The 19,832-nt window shown below is 42.2% G+C and overlaps 2 protein-coding genes across 4 annotated transcripts; one reads left to right on the top strand and one right to left on the bottom strand.

Moving 5' to 3' along the window:
- The first annotated feature begins 327 nt into the window (after nt 1-327).
- Nucleotides 328-1,753, top strand: LOC308581046 (olfactory receptor 2G3-like). The gene has a single exon (XM_081183486.1). The coding sequence runs from the start codon at nt 751-753 to the stop codon at nt 1,675-1,677; it is 927 nt and encodes a 308-aa protein (XP_081039612.1). The 5' UTR covers nt 328-750; the 3' UTR covers nt 1,678-1,753.
- Nucleotides 1,754-7,555: 5,802 nt separating this feature from the next.
- LOC308581017 (olfactory receptor 2G3-like) lies at nt 7,556-18,718 on the bottom strand (the record flags this gene model as incomplete). 3 transcript variants are annotated; one of them, XM_081183450.1, is made up of 2 exons in its annotated part: nt 7,556-8,391; nt 18,596-18,718. In XM_081183450.1, the coding sequence occupies 2 exons, from the start codon at nt 18,716-18,718 to the stop codon at nt 7,570-7,572; spliced, it is 945 nt and encodes a 314-aa protein (XP_081039576.1). In that variant the 3' UTR covers nt 7,556-7,569. The 3 variants fall into 3 exon arrangements, with proteins under 3 accessions (XP_081039576.1, XP_081039575.1, XP_081039574.1); XM_081183449.1 differs by lacking the exon at nt 18,596-18,718 and adding an exon at nt 14,196-14,278 and having other exon boundaries at nt 7,556-8,517; XM_081183448.1 differs by lacking the exon at nt 18,596-18,718 and adding an exon at nt 13,197-13,418 and having other exon boundaries at nt 7,556-8,517.
- Nucleotides 18,719-19,832: the final 1,114 nt, after the last annotated feature.

The following is a 19,832-nucleotide window of genomic DNA, read 5'->3' as shown; positions in this document are numbered from 1 at the left end:
AAGTTCTTAACCCGAGGTACTATTTCTGGGTTAGCAGAGTCTGTAACCTGAAGCGTATGTAACCTGAAGAGTATGTAACCCGAGGTACCACTGTATGGGAAAAGTGCCTGGGATGGATATTTTAAGATGAAGTTGGAGGACAGATTAAGCATCTTTATCACAGATTCTTCCTCCCTCCTTAAGTTGATCCTTCTTTTATATACAAGCAGCAACAAAAAAGCAGCTTTTGTGTTTCTGTTACTTGCATTTGCAGCTGATCCAATTAGGTTATTCAACCTTTGTTAAATTTCTCTAAACAGATTTTCCCTTATAAGGGAGGTCTCCAACCCTGGATCATTTTATTGTATACTCTTTGTCTTTACATGTTTTTAACCACAAGTCTACATTTGACCACCAGAATAGTACACAGGATTCCAAGTGTGGCTGACCACTGGTTTACATAGGAGCATATGGTAGCTGGCACTTTAGTTCAATCTTATTATTCTCAACTTTAAATTTGCCTTCTTTAGATCACTACAAAACATTACCATTTTCAATAAGCATCCCAACCCTTACGTGCCGGTACCCTATCCCTGCATCAGACCATGTAAAAATTAGAAGGTTTTCTCATTGCATACATGGTACATGGGTGATCTCAGCCATACCAAGATGCCACTATTGCTCTTGTGCCAGCGGCTTATTCCAGCTCCATTTGAGTAGGCATTTTGCTATATATCTTTTTTTCTTTTCCAGATGCTGTAAAGAGAAGCAATGTGGGGAGATAATCAGAGCCATGAAGGAGAATTCATCTTACTGGGAGTGGCTGACCGCCCACACTTGGAGATGTTTCTCTTTGGTCTTGTCCTGATCTGCTACACGATGACCTTGCTGGGCAACACGACAATCATTGTGGTGTCGCGGCTGGACCCCCATCTCCACACCCCTATGTATTTCTTCCTCAGCAACCTCTCCTTCCTTGATCTTTGCTTCACTACCAGTCTTGGACCACAGATGCTGGTGAACTTTTGGAGGAAAAGCAAGGCCATCAGTTACGGTGCCTGCGTGGCCCAGCTCTACATCTCTCTCGCTCTGGGCTCCACAGAATGTATTCTTTTGGCTGTCATGGCCTGTGACCGCTATGCTGCCGTCTGCCACCCACTGCGCTACACTACCATTATGAGCCACTCTGTATGCTTCAAAATGGCTGCTTTTGCCTGGATTAGTGGGCTAAGCACCTCAGTGGTGGAGTCGGTGATGACTCTTCGGCTCCCACGGTGTGGAGAGAACCGAATAGACAATTTTTTCTGTGAGGTGCCAGCCTTAATCGAATTGGCCTGTGTTGACACCTCCTTCAATGAGGCTTTGCTTGTTGCTTCTAGTGCCGTCTTCCTTATAGTACCACTAGGCCTCATTATGGTCTCTTATTGCTATATTGTGGTTGCTGTGTTGAGGATCCGCTCAGCAGAGAGCAGGCAGAAGGCCTTCAACACCTGTGCTTCCCACTTGATCGTGGTGTCGCTCTTTTATGGGACGGCCACCTTCAGCTATGTCCAGCCCCCGTCCAACTACTCCCGCGATCAGGGCAAGATGGTTTCCCTTTTCTATACATTTGTTGTCACCATGCTCAATCCCTTAATCTATACCCTGAGGAACAAAGAGGTACACAAAGCTCTAAGAAGACTGATGAAGAAAACTTAAGACCAATGTCTCCCAACTCCGTTCAGAGACTGTGTGGTTATATTTTAATAAAAAATAAATAAAACCTCACTGATCACTTATGTGGCACTTTTTGTCTTAACCAGAGCTTCTTTTTAATTTTGAATTGACTGCCGGATATGCCAATGAATCAGGCTGGACACTGCGGTCTGTACTGCACCCCTCTGAGGTCTGTGGCCTAGGCATTTATCTAGTTTGCCCCATGATAGGGCTGGCCCTGGGTGCTAGCCTCAGTCAAATAGGCCTGTTCTGGCACCTCACTGAATGTGGTGGTGCTCTTTGCTTCCAGTGTGGTATTCCTTGTAGCACCCCTAGGCCTCGTTATGGACTTTCATAGCTACACTATGATGCTGTGTTAGGTTTACTCAGCTGAGGGAAGTCAAAAGGCCTTCAACACCTGTGCCTCCCACTTGATTGTGGTGTCGCTGTTTTATGGGGCAGCCATTTTCAGTTACCTTCAGCCCCCGGTCCAACTATTCTTGTGACCAGGCAAGATGGTTTCCTTTTTCTATACATTTGTTGTCACCACGCTTAATGCACTAATTTATATCCTGAGGTACGTTCTTTCCAGGCACATGTCCTTGTTTTAAAAGGTGCCCCCCCCCCATTTTGCTCCAGAGCATTCACCACAGAAAACACTCTTTAAAGCAAAAGGTCATTCAGGCGCAGATTTAAAGCATGGGCCACGTCTGGAAAGCGTGGAGGAAAGCTAAAAGTGGATAAGCTCAAAGAGAGCACAACAACCACCGTCTCCAGTTGCGGTTCCTGGCAACTGATATTTAGAGCCTGAACACCATGTTCAGTGTAATGTCTACATTCACCTTCGGAGTTCAGGTGCATTCATTTTAAGGTTGAATGGTAACTGCTGGTGCCTATTAGGTACTTTCTTATTAACATGGGAACAAAATCCAACTCCTCCTTCACCCCTAGCAGCATTATTTATTGAGAAGTTACATTTGGAGGTGTGTATTGAGAACTAATATCCTTTTATTAAAAAAAAAGATAAAAAAGACTGCCATTAATACAACCGTTGGGTTGATGGGAATAAAATGGAGGATAAAATGTCCTTCCTACAGATCTACTGTAAGGCCAAAGATGGGAGGGGAAGGAAGGTGGGAAAGACAGTGTCAAACTGGTTCTGCAGGATGGAAGTCACCCCCACCAAAGTAGCAATAATGCCACATGGCTGGTTCACATGACACAATGACAATCAGCAGCCGTAAAATGCATTAAACAGAAAAGTAGTGTGTTGGGGTGTGTGTGTGTGTGTGTGTTTGTGTGTGTTTGTGTGTAGAACTGGCAGACAGCTAAGCCGAAAGATCTTGGATTGCAAAGTCAAATTAAGGGCCCCTGCAGCTGTCCTTTTTAACACATTCATAGCTCTTTGCGCTCAGGATGCTTTTGGGGTGGTCACATACAATCCAACAACAACAATAATTTTATATGTACCCTGCCCATCTGGCTGGGTTGCCCAAACCATGCTGATTGCACCTGCAGAATTTGGGGTGGGGGCAGTCACACTGCTGCATTTCCATTCATTGCAAACTTCCTGTTGAAATATTCTATACCACAAATGTTTGGTGTAGGAGGTTTCTCCCACATTTGTTATGCTGTAGCCCCAGCAGTTATGTGGTAACACTGAGGAAGCATCACAGAACAACCCGAAGCAAATTCTTTATGCTACCACTAATAAGTGCTTTTATCATGAACAAAAAGCTAAAATTATTGTAAATAATGTGGTACCAGAGGAAATTTGAATTGAGAAGGGAACCAGGCAAGGGTGCCCACTTCCCCCTCTGCTGTTTATTTCGGTCCTAGAGGTCTTGTTAAGTATGATTAGAAAAGATGAACAAATTAAAGGTACAGTGGTGCCTCACAAGACGAAATTAATTCGTTCCGTGAGTTTTTTGTCTAGCGAATTTTTCGTCTTGCGAAGCACGAAATCCCATAGGAATGCATTGAAATTCAATTAATGCGTTCCTATGGTCAAAAAAAGTCCAAACAAAGCCAAATTTGGTACAACAAGAGTTTATTAAGTGCTCTTTAAAGTCACACATACTGTAAAGAGCATTTCAAAAATTGAAGGAACAATAAATTAAGTTTCTAAACATGACAGAAAAACATTTAAAAATCAACAAAGTGTACAGTACATTTTCTAAGACTCCGGGGGACCACTTGAAGAAGGTTCCCCTTCCACTCTTGGCTTCTTGCTGAAGAACCTGTCCATGGTCTGCTGCTTCATCCGCCTTTTCAGCACCTCCCTGAAAGGCGACATGACCCTCATATCAAAAGTGTTCACAAGGTCATGTGCCACGTGCTTGTCAGGGTGGTGCCGCTGTGCAAAAGCCTGCACATCCTTCCACTTCATGCAAATGTCCCTCAGTTCTTTGGAGGACAGCCATTCCTCAGTTGCTTCCTCCTCTTCCAGCAAGGCCTGCTCCTGCGCAGCCTCTGCCTGCAGTTCGACCAGCTCCTGGGTGGTCAGCTCGTGGTCGTGCTCCTCCACCAGCTCGCTGATGTCCTCCTCTGTGACCTCCAGGCCCATGGTCCTCCCCAAGGCAACAATGTCCTGCACCACTGTTGACTCTGGTGCATCAGAGTCACTTGGTGCCACACAGTCCGGCCACAGGCTGCGCCAAGCGCAATTCAAATTTCTCTGGCTGATCCCATTCCAGGCCGTGGTGATCATCTTCAAGCAGGTGACGATGTCGAAGTGGTCCTTCCAGAATTCCCTTAGGGTGATGGTGGTGCAATCAGTCACCTCGAAGCATCGCCTGAAAAGCTCCTTGGTGTAGAGTTTTTTGAAATTGGCGATGAGCTGCTGATCCATCGGCTGGAGCAGTGGCGTGGTGTTAGGCAGCAGGAACATGATGCTGATGAAGCTGAACTCCTCCAACAAGTCCTTCTCAAGGCCTTTAGGATGAGCAGGAGCATTGTCCATCAGAAGCAAAGCCTTCAGCGGCAGGTTGTTGTCCAGCAGGTACTGTTTGACAGCAGGGCCAAAAGCAAGATTGACCCAGTCCACAAACAGCACACGTGTGACCCAAGCCTTACTGTTGGATCGCCACATGACACTCAGCTGCTCCTTGTCGACCTTGTGTTTCTTGAAGGCCCGTGGGTTCTCCGAGTGGTACACCAGCAGGGGCTTGATCTTCAGGTCGCTGCTTGCGTTGGCACAGAAGAGCAGGGTCAGACGGTCCTTCATGGGCTTGTGGCCAGGCAACTTGGCCTCCTCCTGTGTGATGAAAGTCCTTTTGGGCATCCTCTTCCAAAACAGCCCAGTCTCGTCGCGGTTGAAGACCTGCTGTGGAACGTAGCCCTCTGTCTTCACAGCCTCCAGGAACTCCGCTGCAAAGTCTTCAGCCGCAGGAACATCAGAACTGGCAGCCTCTCCATGCCTGACCACGCTGTGGATTCCAGATCTTGCCTTGAACCGGTCAAACCAACCTCTGCTTGCCTTGAAGACTTCTGGCTCGCCTGAGGTTCCTGGCTGTTCCCGGACGAGGTCTGCGTGCAAGGCCTTGGCCTTCTCACAAATGACGGCCTCAGTCACTGTGTCCCCTGCACGCTGCTTCTCTTCTAACCAGATGAGCAGCAACTTCTTGACCTCCTCCAGAACAGCTGGGCGGTTCTTTACGATCCTGGTGACTTCCTTGGCTGCATCAGTCGCAAGGATCTTCTCCCTCATCTTCAGGATGGTCCCGATGGTCGATGGATTCCTCCCGTGCTCCCTGGCGAGGTCTGTCACACGCATTCCACCTTCGTGCTTCCGGATGATCTCCTTCTTCATTTCCAGCATCACCTTCTCCTTCTTCCTCTCACCGGCCTCTGCAGCAGCAGTCTTCTTGGGTCCCATGGCAACACAACTCCTAGCTACGCAAACTCAGAAAAAAAAAGAATCAGTGCTTCACATCCAAAAAATTCAAAAGCACCCAGCCACCCACCACACAGAAATTCAAACCCAGAACCAAGTCCTTGAATTCCAAACACCCAACCCAAAATCCAAAGTTTTAAAAGTTTAACTTACCAAATGGCTGCAAAAGAAGTTTTGGAAAAGCTTCAAAAATCGCCAAAGTCTTCAAAAACCTCAACTGTTCCCCCAGCCACCCACCCACCACACAGAAATTGCAAACCCCTCCCCAACTGTTGCAAACCCCTCCCCAACTGTTCCCCCAGCCACCCACCACACAGAAATTGAAACCCAGAATTTTTTTTTAAAAAAACCAACATGGCCCAATGGTCACAGAAAATCATAAAAATTCAAAAAAAAAAAAACCCCACACAAGCTCCCAGATTCTTGCAAACCCCTCCCCAACTGTTCCCCCAGCCACCCACCACACAGAAATTCAAACCCAGAATTTTTTTTTTAAAAAACAACAACATGGCCCAATGGTCACAAAAATCATAAAAATGCAGAAAAAAACCACATAAGCTTCCAGATTCTTGCAACCCCCCCCCAACATCAAGTCCTTGAATTCCAAACACCCCAACCCAAAATCCAAAACCCCCCAAAAAAGTTTTAAAAGTTTAACTTACCAAATGGCTGCAAAAGAAGTTTTGGAAAAGCTTCAAAAATTGCCAAAGTCTTCAAAAACCTCAAAAAAGGCTACCACACCGCATGCTATGAGTTGCTCCTCGAAGTCAAGTCGCAACTGCACCTCTTCAAGCAATGCACCTTGGGTTTTAACGGTTTTACGAAAAAGGAAACAAACTTGCAAGACGTTTTCGTCTTGCGAAGCAAGCCCATAGGGAAATTTGTCTTGCGAAGCAGCTCAAAAAACGAAAAACCCTTTCATCTAGCAAGTTTTTCGTCTTGCGAGGCATTCGTCTTGCGGGGCACCACTGTATTAAAGTAGAATCCAAACAATATAAATTAAAAGCCTTTGCTGACAAATTAGTACTGACATTACAGGATCCAGACTCCAGTGCAGTGAAAGCACCGGAGTTGATACAGGAATTTGGGCAGGTAGCGGAATTTAAGTTAAATAAGAGTAAAACCAAAGTATTAGAGAAAAATCTGGATAATGATGAAAGAAAACTATTACAAGAAAAGACGGGTCTAGATTTTGTGAAAAAAGTCAAGTATTTGGGTGTGAATCTGTCTGGGAAAAACTTGAACTTATATAAAGAGAACTATGAGAAACTATGGAATGAAATTAAGAGAGACCTAGAGATATGGTCAAATTTAAAACTGTCATTAATGGGCCAGATTTCAGTGGTTAAGATGAATGTATTGCCAAAGATGTTATTTTTGTTTCAAGCCCTCCCAATCATAGACTATGTGAAATGCTTTAAAGAATGGCAGAAAGCTTTATCTAGATTTATCTGGCAGGGGAGAAAACCCAGAATTAAATATAAATTACTTAGGGATTCTAAAGAAAGAGGGGGATTCTCCCTGCCAGATTTGAAAATCTATTTTGAGGCAGCTGCTTTTTGCTGGATTAAAGAATGGATACAACTAGAAGACACTGATGTTTTAGATTTAGAGGGATTCGATAATTTGTTTGGATGGCATGCATATCTATGGTATGATAAAGTAAAGGCCCATAATGCTTTCAAAAATCATGTAATTAGGAAATCTCTGTACAACGTATGGATAAAATAGAAAGATCTCTTAGAAAGGAAGACACCCAGATGGCTTTCACCAATGGAGGCGAAGGCCCAGAAAAAGTTAAATATGGATATCAAGTGGTTGAGGTATTCAGATTTATTGTTGGAAGTAGCTGGAGTAGCTGGATGGACACCACAATCAAGCACAGGCAATCCAACATAAAAAAGAAGCTCTGGTTGCCATATAAGTGATCAGTGAGATTTTATTTATTTTTATTAAAATATAACCACAGAGCCTCTGCATGGAGTTGGGAGACAATGGTCTTAGGTTCTCTTTGTCAGTCTTCTTAGAGCTTTGTGCACCTCTTTGTTCCTCAGGGTATAGATTAGGGGATTGAGCATGGTGACAATAAATGTATAGAAAAGGGAAACCATCTTGCCCTGATCGCGGGAGTAGTTGGATGCGGGCTGGACATAGCTGAAGATGGCCGTCCCATAAAAGAGCGACACCACGATCAAGTGGGAAGCACAGGTGTTGAAGGCCTTCTGCCTGCTCTCTGCTGAGTGAATCCTCAACACAGCAACCACAATATAGCTATAAGAGACCATAATGAGGCCTAGTGGTACTATAAGGAACACTGCGCTAAAAGCAACAAGCAAAGCCTCGTTGAAGGAGGTGTCAACACAGGCCAATTTGATTAAGGCTGGCACCTCACAGAAAAAATGGTCTATTCGGTTCTCTCCACACCGTGGAAGCTGAACAGTCATCACTGTGTGCACTAGTGAATTACTGAAGCCAAAAAGCCAGGCGATGGCAGCCATCTTGAAACATAAGGAGTGGCTCATAATGGTAGTGTAGCGCAGTGGATGGCAGACTGCAGCATATCGGTCATAGGCCATGACAGCCAAAAGGACGCATTCTGTAGAGCCCAGAGCAAGGGAGATGTGCAATTCAGCCACACAGCCACCATAGGAGATAGACTTCTTCTTCTTCCAGAAGCTCACCAGCATCTGTGGTCCGAGGCTGGTGGTGAAGCAGAGATCAAGGAAGGAGAGGTTGCTGAGGAAGAAATACATGGGGGTGTGGAGGTGGGGGTCCAGTCGTGACACCACAATGATGGTTGTGTTTCCCAGCAGGGTCATCATGTAGCAGGTCAGGATAATGGCAAAGAGGAACATCTCCAAGTGTGGGCGGTCAGCGACTCCCAGTAAGATGAATTCTCCTTCACAGCTCTGATTACCTTCTTCCCACAATGCTTCCCTGTACATTATCTAGAAAAGGAAGAAACAAAAATAGCAAAATACCTACTCAAATGGTGCTGGAATAAACAGTTGGCACAAAAACAATAGTGGCATGGTTGCAAGACTGTGATCACCCAGTGATTTTCATTCTTGGACATGAGACTCGTCCCCATTCTCCAAGTCCAAGCGCCAGTTAAGTGTAATCTCTACCCAATCTGCTTCTGAATCTATGCAGTATGAATATGAACCAGGAACCATGTGTGCAATGAGAAAACCATCTCATTATTACATAGCTTAATGTAGGGATGGTGAACATTCAGCCCTCCAGATGTTGCTGAAGATCAAGGAAGGAAAGATTGGTGAGGAAGAAATACATGGGGGTGTGGAGATGGGGGTCCAGCCGCGACACCACAATGATGGTTGTGTTGCCCAGAAAGGTCATCATGTAGCAGGGCAGGAGAATTGCAAAGAGCAACGTCTTCAAGCATGGGTGGTCAGCCACTCCGAGTAAGATAAATTCTCCTTCATAGCTCTTATTGCCTTCTTCCCACATTGCTTCCCTGTACATTATCTAGAAAAGGATGAAACAAAAATAGGAAAATACCTACTCAAAATGGAGCTGGAATAAACCGCTGGCACAAAAGCAATAGTGGCTAAATTAATTGTAAATAATGTGGTGACGGAAGAATTTAAGATAGAAGAAGGGACACGACAAGGTTGCCCAATCTCCCCATTGCTTTTTATATCGGTCCTGGAAGTTCTGCTGAATATGATTAGAAGGGACCAGTTGGTTAAAGGTATACAAGTCGGAGCTAAACAGTACAAGTTGAGAGCATTTGCAGATGACTTAGTATTGACGTTACAGGAGCCAGAATCTAGTACTAAAAGGGTTTTGGAACTGATTCAAGAATTTGGTCAGGTTGCAGGATTTAAACTGAATAAGTTAAAAACAAAGGTCTTAGAGAAAAGTTTAACTGCAATGGAGAGAGAGAGGTTTCAGAATGAGACAGGTTTAACAGTGGTTAAGAAAGTGAAATACCTGGGGATTAACATGACAGCTAAAAATGGGAATCTATTTAAAGACAACTATGAAAAATGATGGACTGAAGTGAAAAAAGACTTAGAAATCTGGTCAAATTTGAAGCTTTCACTGCTAGGCCGTATTGCTGCTATAAAAATGAATGTATTGCCTAGAATGTTGTTTCTGTTTCAAACATTGCAAATTTTGGACAAAATGGACTGTTTCAAGAAGTGGCAGAGAGATATCTCTAGATTTATCTGGCACGGCAAGAAGCCTAGAATAAAATTTAAAATATTAACAGATGCAAAGGAAAGAGGTGGATTTGCCCTGCCAGACCTTAAACGTTATTATGAATCAGCAGCCTTTTGCTGGTTGAAAGAATGGCTGCTTCTTGAAAACGCAGACATTTTGGATTTAGAAGGTTTTAATAATGTATTTGGATGGCATGCATACTTGTGGTATGATAAGATCAAAGCACATAAAGCATTTAAAAACCATATTGTCAGGAAAGCATTGTTCAATGTCTGGATAAGATATAAGGACCTACTGAAAAATAAAACCCCAAGGTGGCTGTCACCGATGGAAGCGAAGGCTCAGAAAAAGCTCAATATGGAGGTCAAATGGCCGAAATATTGGGAAATTTTGGAACAAGAGGAAGATAGACTGAAATTGCAGAGTTTTGAGAAATTAAAAAACAAAGTGCGAGACTGGCTTCATTATTATCAGATAATGGAGGCATACAATCTGGACAAGAAAATTGGCTTCCAGGTGGAAAAATCAAAATTAGAAATAGAACTGTAAGGACCCAAAACTAAGACTTTGTCAAGGATGTATAACTTGCTGTTGAAAGTAGTAGATAGGTAGCCGTGTTGGTCTGCCATAGTCAAAATAAAAAAATTCCTTCCAGTAGCACCTTAAAGACCAACTAAGTTAGTTCTTGGTATGAGCTTTCGTGTGCATGCACACTTCTTCAGATACACAGATGTGTATCTGAAGAAGTGTGCATGCACACGAAAGCTCATACCAAGAACTAACTTAGTTGGTCTTTAAGGTGCTACTGGAAGGAATTTTTTTATATTGCTGTTGAAATGGAATACACAGGATGAAACGGTGAAATCTGCTAAGATTAAATGGGCACAAGATGTTGGACATAACATAATGATGGCTGATTGGGAACAGTTATGGACCACAGGTATGAAGTTCACGGCATGTAATGCCTTAAGAGAGAATGTGAAAATGATATACAGGTGGTACATGACACCAGTCAAGCTTGCAAAAATCTATCATTTGCCCGACAATAAATGTTGGAAATGTAAAGAAACTGAAGGTACATTCTTTCACCTTTGGTGGACGTGCCCAAGGATTAAGGCTTTCTGGGAGATGATTTATAATGAAATGAAAAGGGTATTTAAATATACCTTCCTGAAGAAACCAGAGGCCTTTCTCCTGGGCATGGTCGGCCAAATGGTGCCAAAGAAGGACAGAACTTTCTTTATGTATGCTACAACAGCAACAAGAATACTTATTGCAAAGTATTGGAAGACACAAGATCTACCCACTCTGGAAGAATGGCAGATGAAGGTGATGGACTACATGGAATTGGCGGAAATGACTGGCAGAATCCGAGACCAGGGAGAAGAGTCGGTGGAAGAAGATTGGAAGAAATTCAAAGACTACTTACAGAAATATTGTAAAATTAATGAATGTTAGAATGATGTCAGAATGAAGTTAAGTGGTTTTAGCAGCAATGTCATAAAGGTGTATGTAAAAATGGATGGTTAATAGGTGAGAATCTAAAGCTATAATATATTAAGTTAAAGGATTAAGACAAAAACAAAGAGGGTAAGGAATTGCTGAATTAACCAATTGAACTGGAATACAAAAAAGGGAGGTGAGAGGAGGTCAGGAAAGCAAGGAAATGAAATGTAAGATATGGAAGGATTAATTTGTTTTTAAGTGTGTTTTCTTTTTTTCCCCTTTTTATACTTTGTATTTTGTATGTTTTTTCTCCTTTTTATATTTTTCCTTGTCTTTTTTACTTTTAACTATGTAATTTTTTTGTTTCTGAAATTTTAATAAATATCATTTAAAAACACACACACAAAAGCAATAGTGGCATCTTGGTATGGCTGAGATCACCCATGTACCATGTGTACAATGAGCAAACCTTCTAATTTTTACATGGCTTAATGCAGGGATGGTGAACCCTCCTGATGTTCCAGAACTACAACCCTCTTCGGCCCTTGCAAGCATTGCCAAAAGCATGGGATGCTGGGAGTTGTAGTTCAGCTATGTCTGGAGGGCCAAGGGTAATCTGATATTCAAGATTAAAAGGAGTTAAACCAGGTTACAATCAGAAGACTAGGGTGCTCTGATTTAGCACTAAAGTGTGGACTTTCCGGGGCAAGTAGCAGGGCAAAGGCAAAACCTCTGCCTAGAAAGAATGGGAGAAGTGGAAAATCACTTGGACCCATGCTTTCTACACACAAGACAAGCAGAAGGGTGGATGGGCATGCATTCTTGCTCCAGGTTATTCTAGCACAGGGAAAACCAACACTGGACTTCAGCTCCCAGAAAGCATGGGAAATGATCGGGAATGATGGGAGGCAAAGTGCTAATGGAAGAAAATACGTAGCTGATCTTGTATTTTAAGATTGCTCTGCGTTTTTTATTGTATGGTTTTTATTCAGAGCTGTGGAAAACCACTCTGGTATTTTTATGAGTACAGTGGTACCTCGGGTTACAGACGCTTCGGGTTACAGACACTTCAGCTTACAGACTCCGCTAACCCAGAAATAGTACCTTGGGTTAAGAACTTTGCTTCAGGATGAGAACAGAAATCGTGCGGTGGTGGCACGACAGCAGCGGGAGGCCCCATTAGCTAAAGTGGTGCTTCAGGTTAAGAACAGTTTCAGGTTAAGAACGGACCTCCAGAACGAATTAAGTTCTTAACCCGAGGTACCACTGTAGTGGGATATCAGTATTTTCAAATAAATATTTAAATGTGCTCTAGATGGTGCTACCTTTAGAACATACCAGAAGAGTTTAGTTCATACAAAATACAGTGGCTTCTGACAGGAACCCACAAACTGGGAGTTAGCCTATTCCTGTTTTAAAAGGAGAAAATGTTGTTTGGCTCTGGACATGTAAGGATTGAGATGCTTACTGAAAACGATAATATTTTGTAGTGATACAAAGAAGGCAAATTAGAGTTGAAAATAATTAGATTGAAATAAAGTACCAGCTACCATATGCTCATATGTAAACCAGTGGTCAGCTGCACTTTGAATACTGTGTACTATTCTGGTGGTCAAATCTCAGAAAAATGCAGACTTGCGGTTAAAAATACGTAAAGACAAAGAGTATACAATAAAAGAATCCAGGGTTGGAGACCTCCCTTATAAGGAAAATCTGTTTAGAGAAACTTAACAAAGGTTGAATAACCTAATTGTATCAGCTGCAAATACAAGAAACAGAAACACAAAACCTGCTTGCCCCCCCCCCCCCGTATTTAAAAGAAGAATCAATTTAGGAAGGGAGGAGGAATCCGCGATAAAGATGCTTAATCTGTTTCCCAGCTTCAGCTTGAAATATCCTTCCCATACACTTTCCCCATATACATTTCCAAGCACATGTCTCAAAGCTGTGAGGGAGAGAAACTTTAGGACAAGACAAGAAAATTACTCACCAGCATATTGTTGAAAGTGCCATGTCTCATGAACTGAAAAAGGTGTGTTCAATATTTTCTCTCTATTCTCTTCATTTCACATCCATCCATCCTATAATTTATTGTCCCTTTCTTTCTCAGATGATACTCCTCACACTACCTCACTAGGGAGTGTCATTTTAAGGCTGAAACTTAGTTTTTGCCAATTTATTCAGTGAGGGGTATTTTTGAGTGTGAGGAATTCAAATCTGCTATTATTTTTGTGACTGTACAACGTTTAGTTTGGTAAGTTCACACTTGATGAAGAAGCACATAAACTACTTTTGGAAAACCAAATAATACTAATTTTATCATATAAAATATATAACTGCAACTACTTGGCAATCAATTTGAATGATATCTATGCAATCTTACACCCATTTTATTTACCAAGCAAAACGTTGGTATTAATTAATTAATTAATAAAAATTGTATTAATTTAACCAAAATTTCTTTTGAATTTCTAAGTTACTGTATATTAAAACATTTTAGCAACCCTTATTTTTGGAATTAGTTCACCTCTGTCTCAGTGAGAAGTAAATTCATTCTGAAAAATGCGTATCCAATATTTTATCTCTTTTCTTCTCTTCATTTCTCTTCCATCCATCCTATAATATGTGGTCCCTTTCTCAATATGACACTCCTCACACTACCTCAGAAGGGTGTGTCATTTGAGGGTTGAAACTTAACTATTGCAAGGTATTCTTGAGTGTGAGGAATTCAAATCTGATATTATTTTTGTGACTGAACAACATTTAGTTTGGTAAGTTGACGTTTGATGAAAAAGCACATAAACTACTTTTGGAAAACCAAATAGGATTGATATTATCATATAAAATATATAACTGCAAGCATTTGGCACTCAGTTTTACACCCTTTACTTATCAAGCAAACCAAAATTGTATTAATTTAACCAAAATATCTTTTGAATTCCTGCCATGATAGAACTTTTAGCACCCTTCATTTTTGGAATTAGCTCACCCCTGACTCTTGGTCTGCTGTGACAATCTGTGTTGAGGGAGCAAGTGGCTCCACCTTGGGCCAAGAAAACTCTCACAGATCTCACTCTGGATACAGCTCCGTAGTCCAGGTCATCAAGAGGGTAGTGTGGAAAATACCAGGGGTAGCCTAGGCAGTCATGAAATTGTCTTATAGCCAATAAGAGCATGTCCAGCTATCTCAGTATTACACAGTATTCTCCATGCTTGAGTTGCCGGGTTTTGTTGGACTACTACTCCCATCTTCCCTCAGACACCTTAGCCAATGGTGATGGATGATGGGAGTTGTAGTCCAACAGGCAGGGGTGGTGTGGTAGGAAAGGGAAGGCTGCTTCAGAATAAACCTCACACACCCCTGACTATTAATCATAGAATCATAGAATCATAGAGTTGGAAGAGACCACAAGGGCCATCGAGTCCAACCCCCTGCCAAGCAGGAAACACCATCAGAGCACTCCTGACATATGGATGTCAAGCCTCTGCTTAAAGACCTCCAAAGAAGGAGACTCCACCACACTCCTTGGCAGCAAATTCCACTGTCGAACAGCTCTTACTGTCAGGAAGTTCTTCCTAATGTTTAGGTGGAATCTTCTTTCTTGTAGTTTGGATCCATTGCTCCGTGTCCGCTTCTCTGGAGCAGCAGAAAACAACCTTTCTCCCTCCTCTATGTGACATCCTTTTATATATTTGAACATGGCTATCATATCACATCAATTGACAATCATGTCAATTGATGGCAGTTGTCATTCAAACCACCTGTCAGGCACAACGCCAGAGAAGGTTGCTTTACACCTTCCTGTTCTATAGTCGAAGGAGCTAGAGAATGAAATCAAATAAGAAGAAATCTTTTTGAAAAAGCAGAGAGAAAGAGCAGTGTGTATGTGTATCTGAAGGGAGAGGGTCAAGGGGGAAAGGGCAGGAGGAGACTGAAAAAGAAAGAAATGCAGATTCTCTTACAACTGGAGGCATCTCTGTAAGGATCAGTGTAAATGATGGTGGGAAAAGAGAAATGCTCCCTGCAACTCTTACTCTGGTCGGCTTGCCTAATTCGGTCCAGCGCTTTGGCTCTTCTGCCTCAGCATTGTGTCCCATACTATCTGTTGGTACCAGCACATCTACAATGCCATAGTAGTCTGATCTCTGTGTCTCATAAGGGGCCTTCAGGGGTCAGGATAAATGATTTTATGATGTTATCCAGCAGGATGGGAGAGGTGGAGGAAATTGCTCTCTCTCCCCTTCTTCAGCAGCTCTCTGAGAAACCATCATGAAGCCCCATAAGGGCCAGAACTCAGACTCAATAATTAAGGGGAAACTACATGTTACCCTTCAGTCATGAGCAAAGAAGCCCCAAATGACCTGCCTCCTCTTCCCTTGCACAGCATCCTCTGGAGGCTGTGACTTACACCAGGGAAGGGATGGAAAAGAAAACACTACTTAACTCCTTAGGGGGCAAAAGTCTTTGAATTAACTAGCTATGCAGAACTTTTCAAAGTTGTTAGGAGAAATTTATTTCATTGCATATGGATATTTCTGGGTATTCCAGTTAGCTGTTAGGAGACCTCATGTGGTGTCACATTTGGAGAACTGGATTTAGTTCGAAGGGAGTTCAAACTATGGGCATGGAGCCCATAGGCTGGTGATTACTCTGCCTATTTGGTAATCCGGCACTGAGATCTCTGCTTTTCAAATGGACCCTTACTTTTTAATTTTTTAATATCTCTATGGCAGCCTTTGTTATGTGAATGGTGCCATGGATCCCCTGGGGTCCAAGGTCCACCAATCGTGAGCACTGATTTACAGCATTTTCACCTCACCTTTCTATGAAAATAATGTCATTATTACATTACAATGTTACAACACTGAAATATTCCAAACACCAATAAAACATCTGTAAAATAATCATTAAAAACAAATGAACAGAAGCAACACTGCAAGTCACCATAGAATGAAGGACAATTCATTATTATTAGAGTTGGCAGCCATTCTGTCCCAAATTTGAATCTTTCATTATTAGGCTGTTGAGTGTTGACCATAGAGATGAACGTGTTGCCAAGAATGTTATTTCTGTTTCGATCGATTCCAATGATTGGCAGGACGGATTGTTTTTGGGCATCACGAAAAGATATTTCTAAACAGGAAAAAACCGAGGATAAAATATAAAAAATAATAGATGCAAAAGAAAGAGGAGGTTTTCCCCTGCTAGATCTGAGATTATATTATGAAGCACCCTGTCTTTGTTGGTTGAAGGAATGGATGATGTTAGAAAATTCACATATTTTAAGACTAAGAAAGTCATGATAATATTTTTGGCTGGCACACTTATTTATGGTACAAAAAGGTGAATGTTCATAAAGGATTTACAAACCATATAATTAGGAAAAAAATTGTATACAGTGTGGGATAGTTACAAGAATTTACTAGAAGTAAGAACACCATTATGGCTTTCACTGCTGGAAGCTATAGCAGTAAAGAAAAAGAACATGACAGACGGGTGGACAATTTATAGAAATTTATAAAAACAAGAGGGAGGAGAGTATAAATTTAAAGAATTTAAGGAATTATCTGGGAAATTAACAACATGGTTACAATATCATCATTTGAATGAAGTGTTTAATAAAGTTTGGATATGAGGCTTTGGGGAACAAATATCACAACTGGCGAGAGACCTGCTGGAATGTAATGTAAAAGTGTTGTCTAAAATGTATAAAATATTATTGGAATGGGAGACAAAGTATGAGCAAATAAAATCTTCAATGATACACTGGGCAATAGATATCAGTCATAATATAGATATGGAAGCATGGGAACGATTGTGGAATTTGAATGTAAAATCTACAGCGTGTTATGGTTTAAGAGAAAATTATATGAAAATGATATATCATTGGTATCTAACACCAAGAAAATTGGCAAAATCTAAATCAAACAAATGTTGGAAACATAAAGACCATATGTGGTGGTCTTGTAGTAAGGTTAAAGCTTACTGGAAAATGATTTATAATAAATTGAAAATGATGTTCAAAATAACATTTATAATTTTTTTAATAAAAAATTCTTTTGGGAATTATAGGGACACAACTACCAAAATTGTATACAAATTAATTTATGTATGCTACTACAGCAGCAAGAATGTTACTTGCGCCAAAATGGAAAGAAGTAGAAGTCCCAGGAAAGGAAGAATGGACACAAAAACTTATGAAATATGCAGAAATGGTGAAACTTACTGGAAAAATAAGAAATCAAGATAACAAACTCTTTATAAAAGAATGGAAATGGTTTATTGAATAATTACAGACAACTTGTAAACAGATAAAAATATTAGCAGGATTACTGTAATAATCTGCAGTTTTATAAGACTATATATTCACAGTAGATAATTAAATGAGCAAATAAAATGAATTTGGATATGCAGAAATGAAAAAAATTAAGGAACCGCAGAAAGAGGGGGAAGGAAGTCAAATTTTGAAATGTTAAATGGATTCTAAAATTAATCAAATGTATCAATTTGAAAAGTATAAATAAAAAACCTTTTTTAAAAAAAGTTGGCAGCTATTCGACTCAAGTTGTTGATTTCCTCATTAGTCTTCCAAGAGCTTTGTGCATCTCTTTGTTCCTCAGAGTGTAGATCAGTGGATTGAGGGTAGTGGTACCAAATGTATAAAAGAGCGACATCATCTTGCCATTCTCCAAGGAGTAGCTGGATGGAGGCTGGACGTAAGTGCAAATGGCTGACCCGTAAAAGAGCGACACCACAATCAAGTGGGAAGCACAGGTGCTGAAGGCCTTCTGCCTGCCTTTGGCTGAGCGGATCCTTAACACAGCAGCTGTTATGTAGCTGTAAGAGGTTATAATGACACTCAGTGGTAACAGAAGATAAACCACACTGGAAGAAAGGAGCTCAGCCTCATTGAACGTGGTGTCAACACAGGCCAATTTGATTAAGGCTGGCACCTCACAGAAAAAAGTGTCTATTTGGTTATTTCCACACCGTGGAAGCTGAACAGTCAACACTGTCTGCACTAGTGAATTACTGAAGCCACAAAGCCAGGCAAAGGCAGCCATTTTGAAACATACAGAGCGGCTCATAATGGTGGTGTAGCGCAGCGGATGGCAGACGGCAGCATATCGGTCATAGGCCATGACAGGCAAAAGAACACATTCTGTGGAGCCCAGAGCAAGGGAGATGTACAACTCAGCCACACAGCCACCATAGGAGATGGACTTGTTTTTCTTCCAGAAGCTCACCAGCATTCGTGGTCCGAGGCTGGTTGTGTAACACAGGTCAAGGAAGGAGAGGTTGCTGAGGAAGAAATACATGGGGGTGTGGAGATGGGGGTCCAGCCACGACACCACAATGATGGTCGTGTTTCCCAACAGGGTCATCACGTAGCAGATCAGGATAATGGCAAAGAGCAGCATCTCCAAGCGTGGGCGGTCAGCCACTCCCAGTAAGATGAATTCTCCTTCATAGGTCTGATTACCTTCTTCCCACAATGATTTCCTGTACATTACCTATACCGTCAAAGAAGAATGATGAATAGCAGATGGTTAAGAAATGGAAAGGGATGCGGGTGGTGCTGTGGGTGAAACCACAGAGTCTAGGACTTGCCAATCAGAAGGTCGGCAGTTCAAATCCCTGCGACGGGGCGAGCTCCCATTGTTCGGTCCCTGCTCCTGCCAACCTAGCAGTTTGAAAGCACGAAGTGCAAGTAGATAAATAGGTACCGCTCCGGCGGGAAGGTTTCCGTGCGCTGCTCTGGTTTACCAGAAGCGGCTTAGTCATGCTGGCCTCATGACCCGGAAGCTGTACGCCGGCTCCCTCGGCCAATAAAGCGAGATGAGTGCCACAACCCCAGAGTCGTCCGCAACTGGACCTAACAGTCGGAGGTCCCTTTACCTTTATCTGTATGGAAAGGGTGGTAATTAGCAGCATCCATCCGTTGTCAGAAGGAATTAGTGTAGGCATCCCCAACCTGCAGCCCTCCAGATGTTTTGGCCTACAACTCTCTTGATCCCTAGCTAACAGGACCAGTGGTCAGGGATGATGGGAATTGTAGACCAAAACATTGTAGTCCAAAACATCAGGACCGAAGGTTGGGGATGCCTGAATTAGTAGGTCAGAGGGCTGGAGGGAGGCAATTTTTGTGATTCTTCCCCAAGTGCCTCCTCTGGAAGGTCCTTCAACCCATCCCTGCTTATGGTCTGAGGACTCATAAGAAAATAAAAAGAGCCTGGTTGGATCAAGACAAAGGTCCATTGTTTTCTTACAGAGCCAACAGGGTGCCAAAGGGAAGCTAGGATGTAGGACCTGAGCACATCAGGTCTCTCCCCTGCTGTGGTTTCCAGCAGTCATGAACTATCCCTCATTCTCCTCGCCTTTCTGAGCATGAAATAATCATTAAAATATGTCATTGAGCTAGGAAAAAAAAATAGGGGAGACTTAGCAGTTATAAACACTGACAACTGGGAAACACTGGCCTGCGAGCGCTCCAGTTGGAGAACAGCCTTTACCAAAGGTGTCATGGGCTTTGAAGACATTCGAACTCAGGATGCAAGGGAGAAACATGCTAAGAGGAAGGCATGCTTGGCAAATCCACACCGTGATAATCTCCTGCCCGGAAAC

Source organism: Podarcis bocagei (assembly GCF_964188305.1).
Source record: "Podarcis bocagei genome assembly, chromosome: 2".
Classification (NCBI taxonomy): Eukaryota; Metazoa; Chordata; class Lepidosauria; order Squamata; family Lacertidae; genus Podarcis; species Podarcis bocagei.
The sequence above is the reverse complement of the archived record's forward strand: the minus strand, read 5'-3'. Positions and strand labels throughout refer to the sequence as shown.

What these genes read in the sequence shown, in the direction of transcription:
- LOC308581046 (XM_081183486.1), top strand. Translation starts at nt 751, where the DNA reads ATGTGGGGAGATAATCAGAGCCATGAAGGAGAATTCATCTTACTGGGA.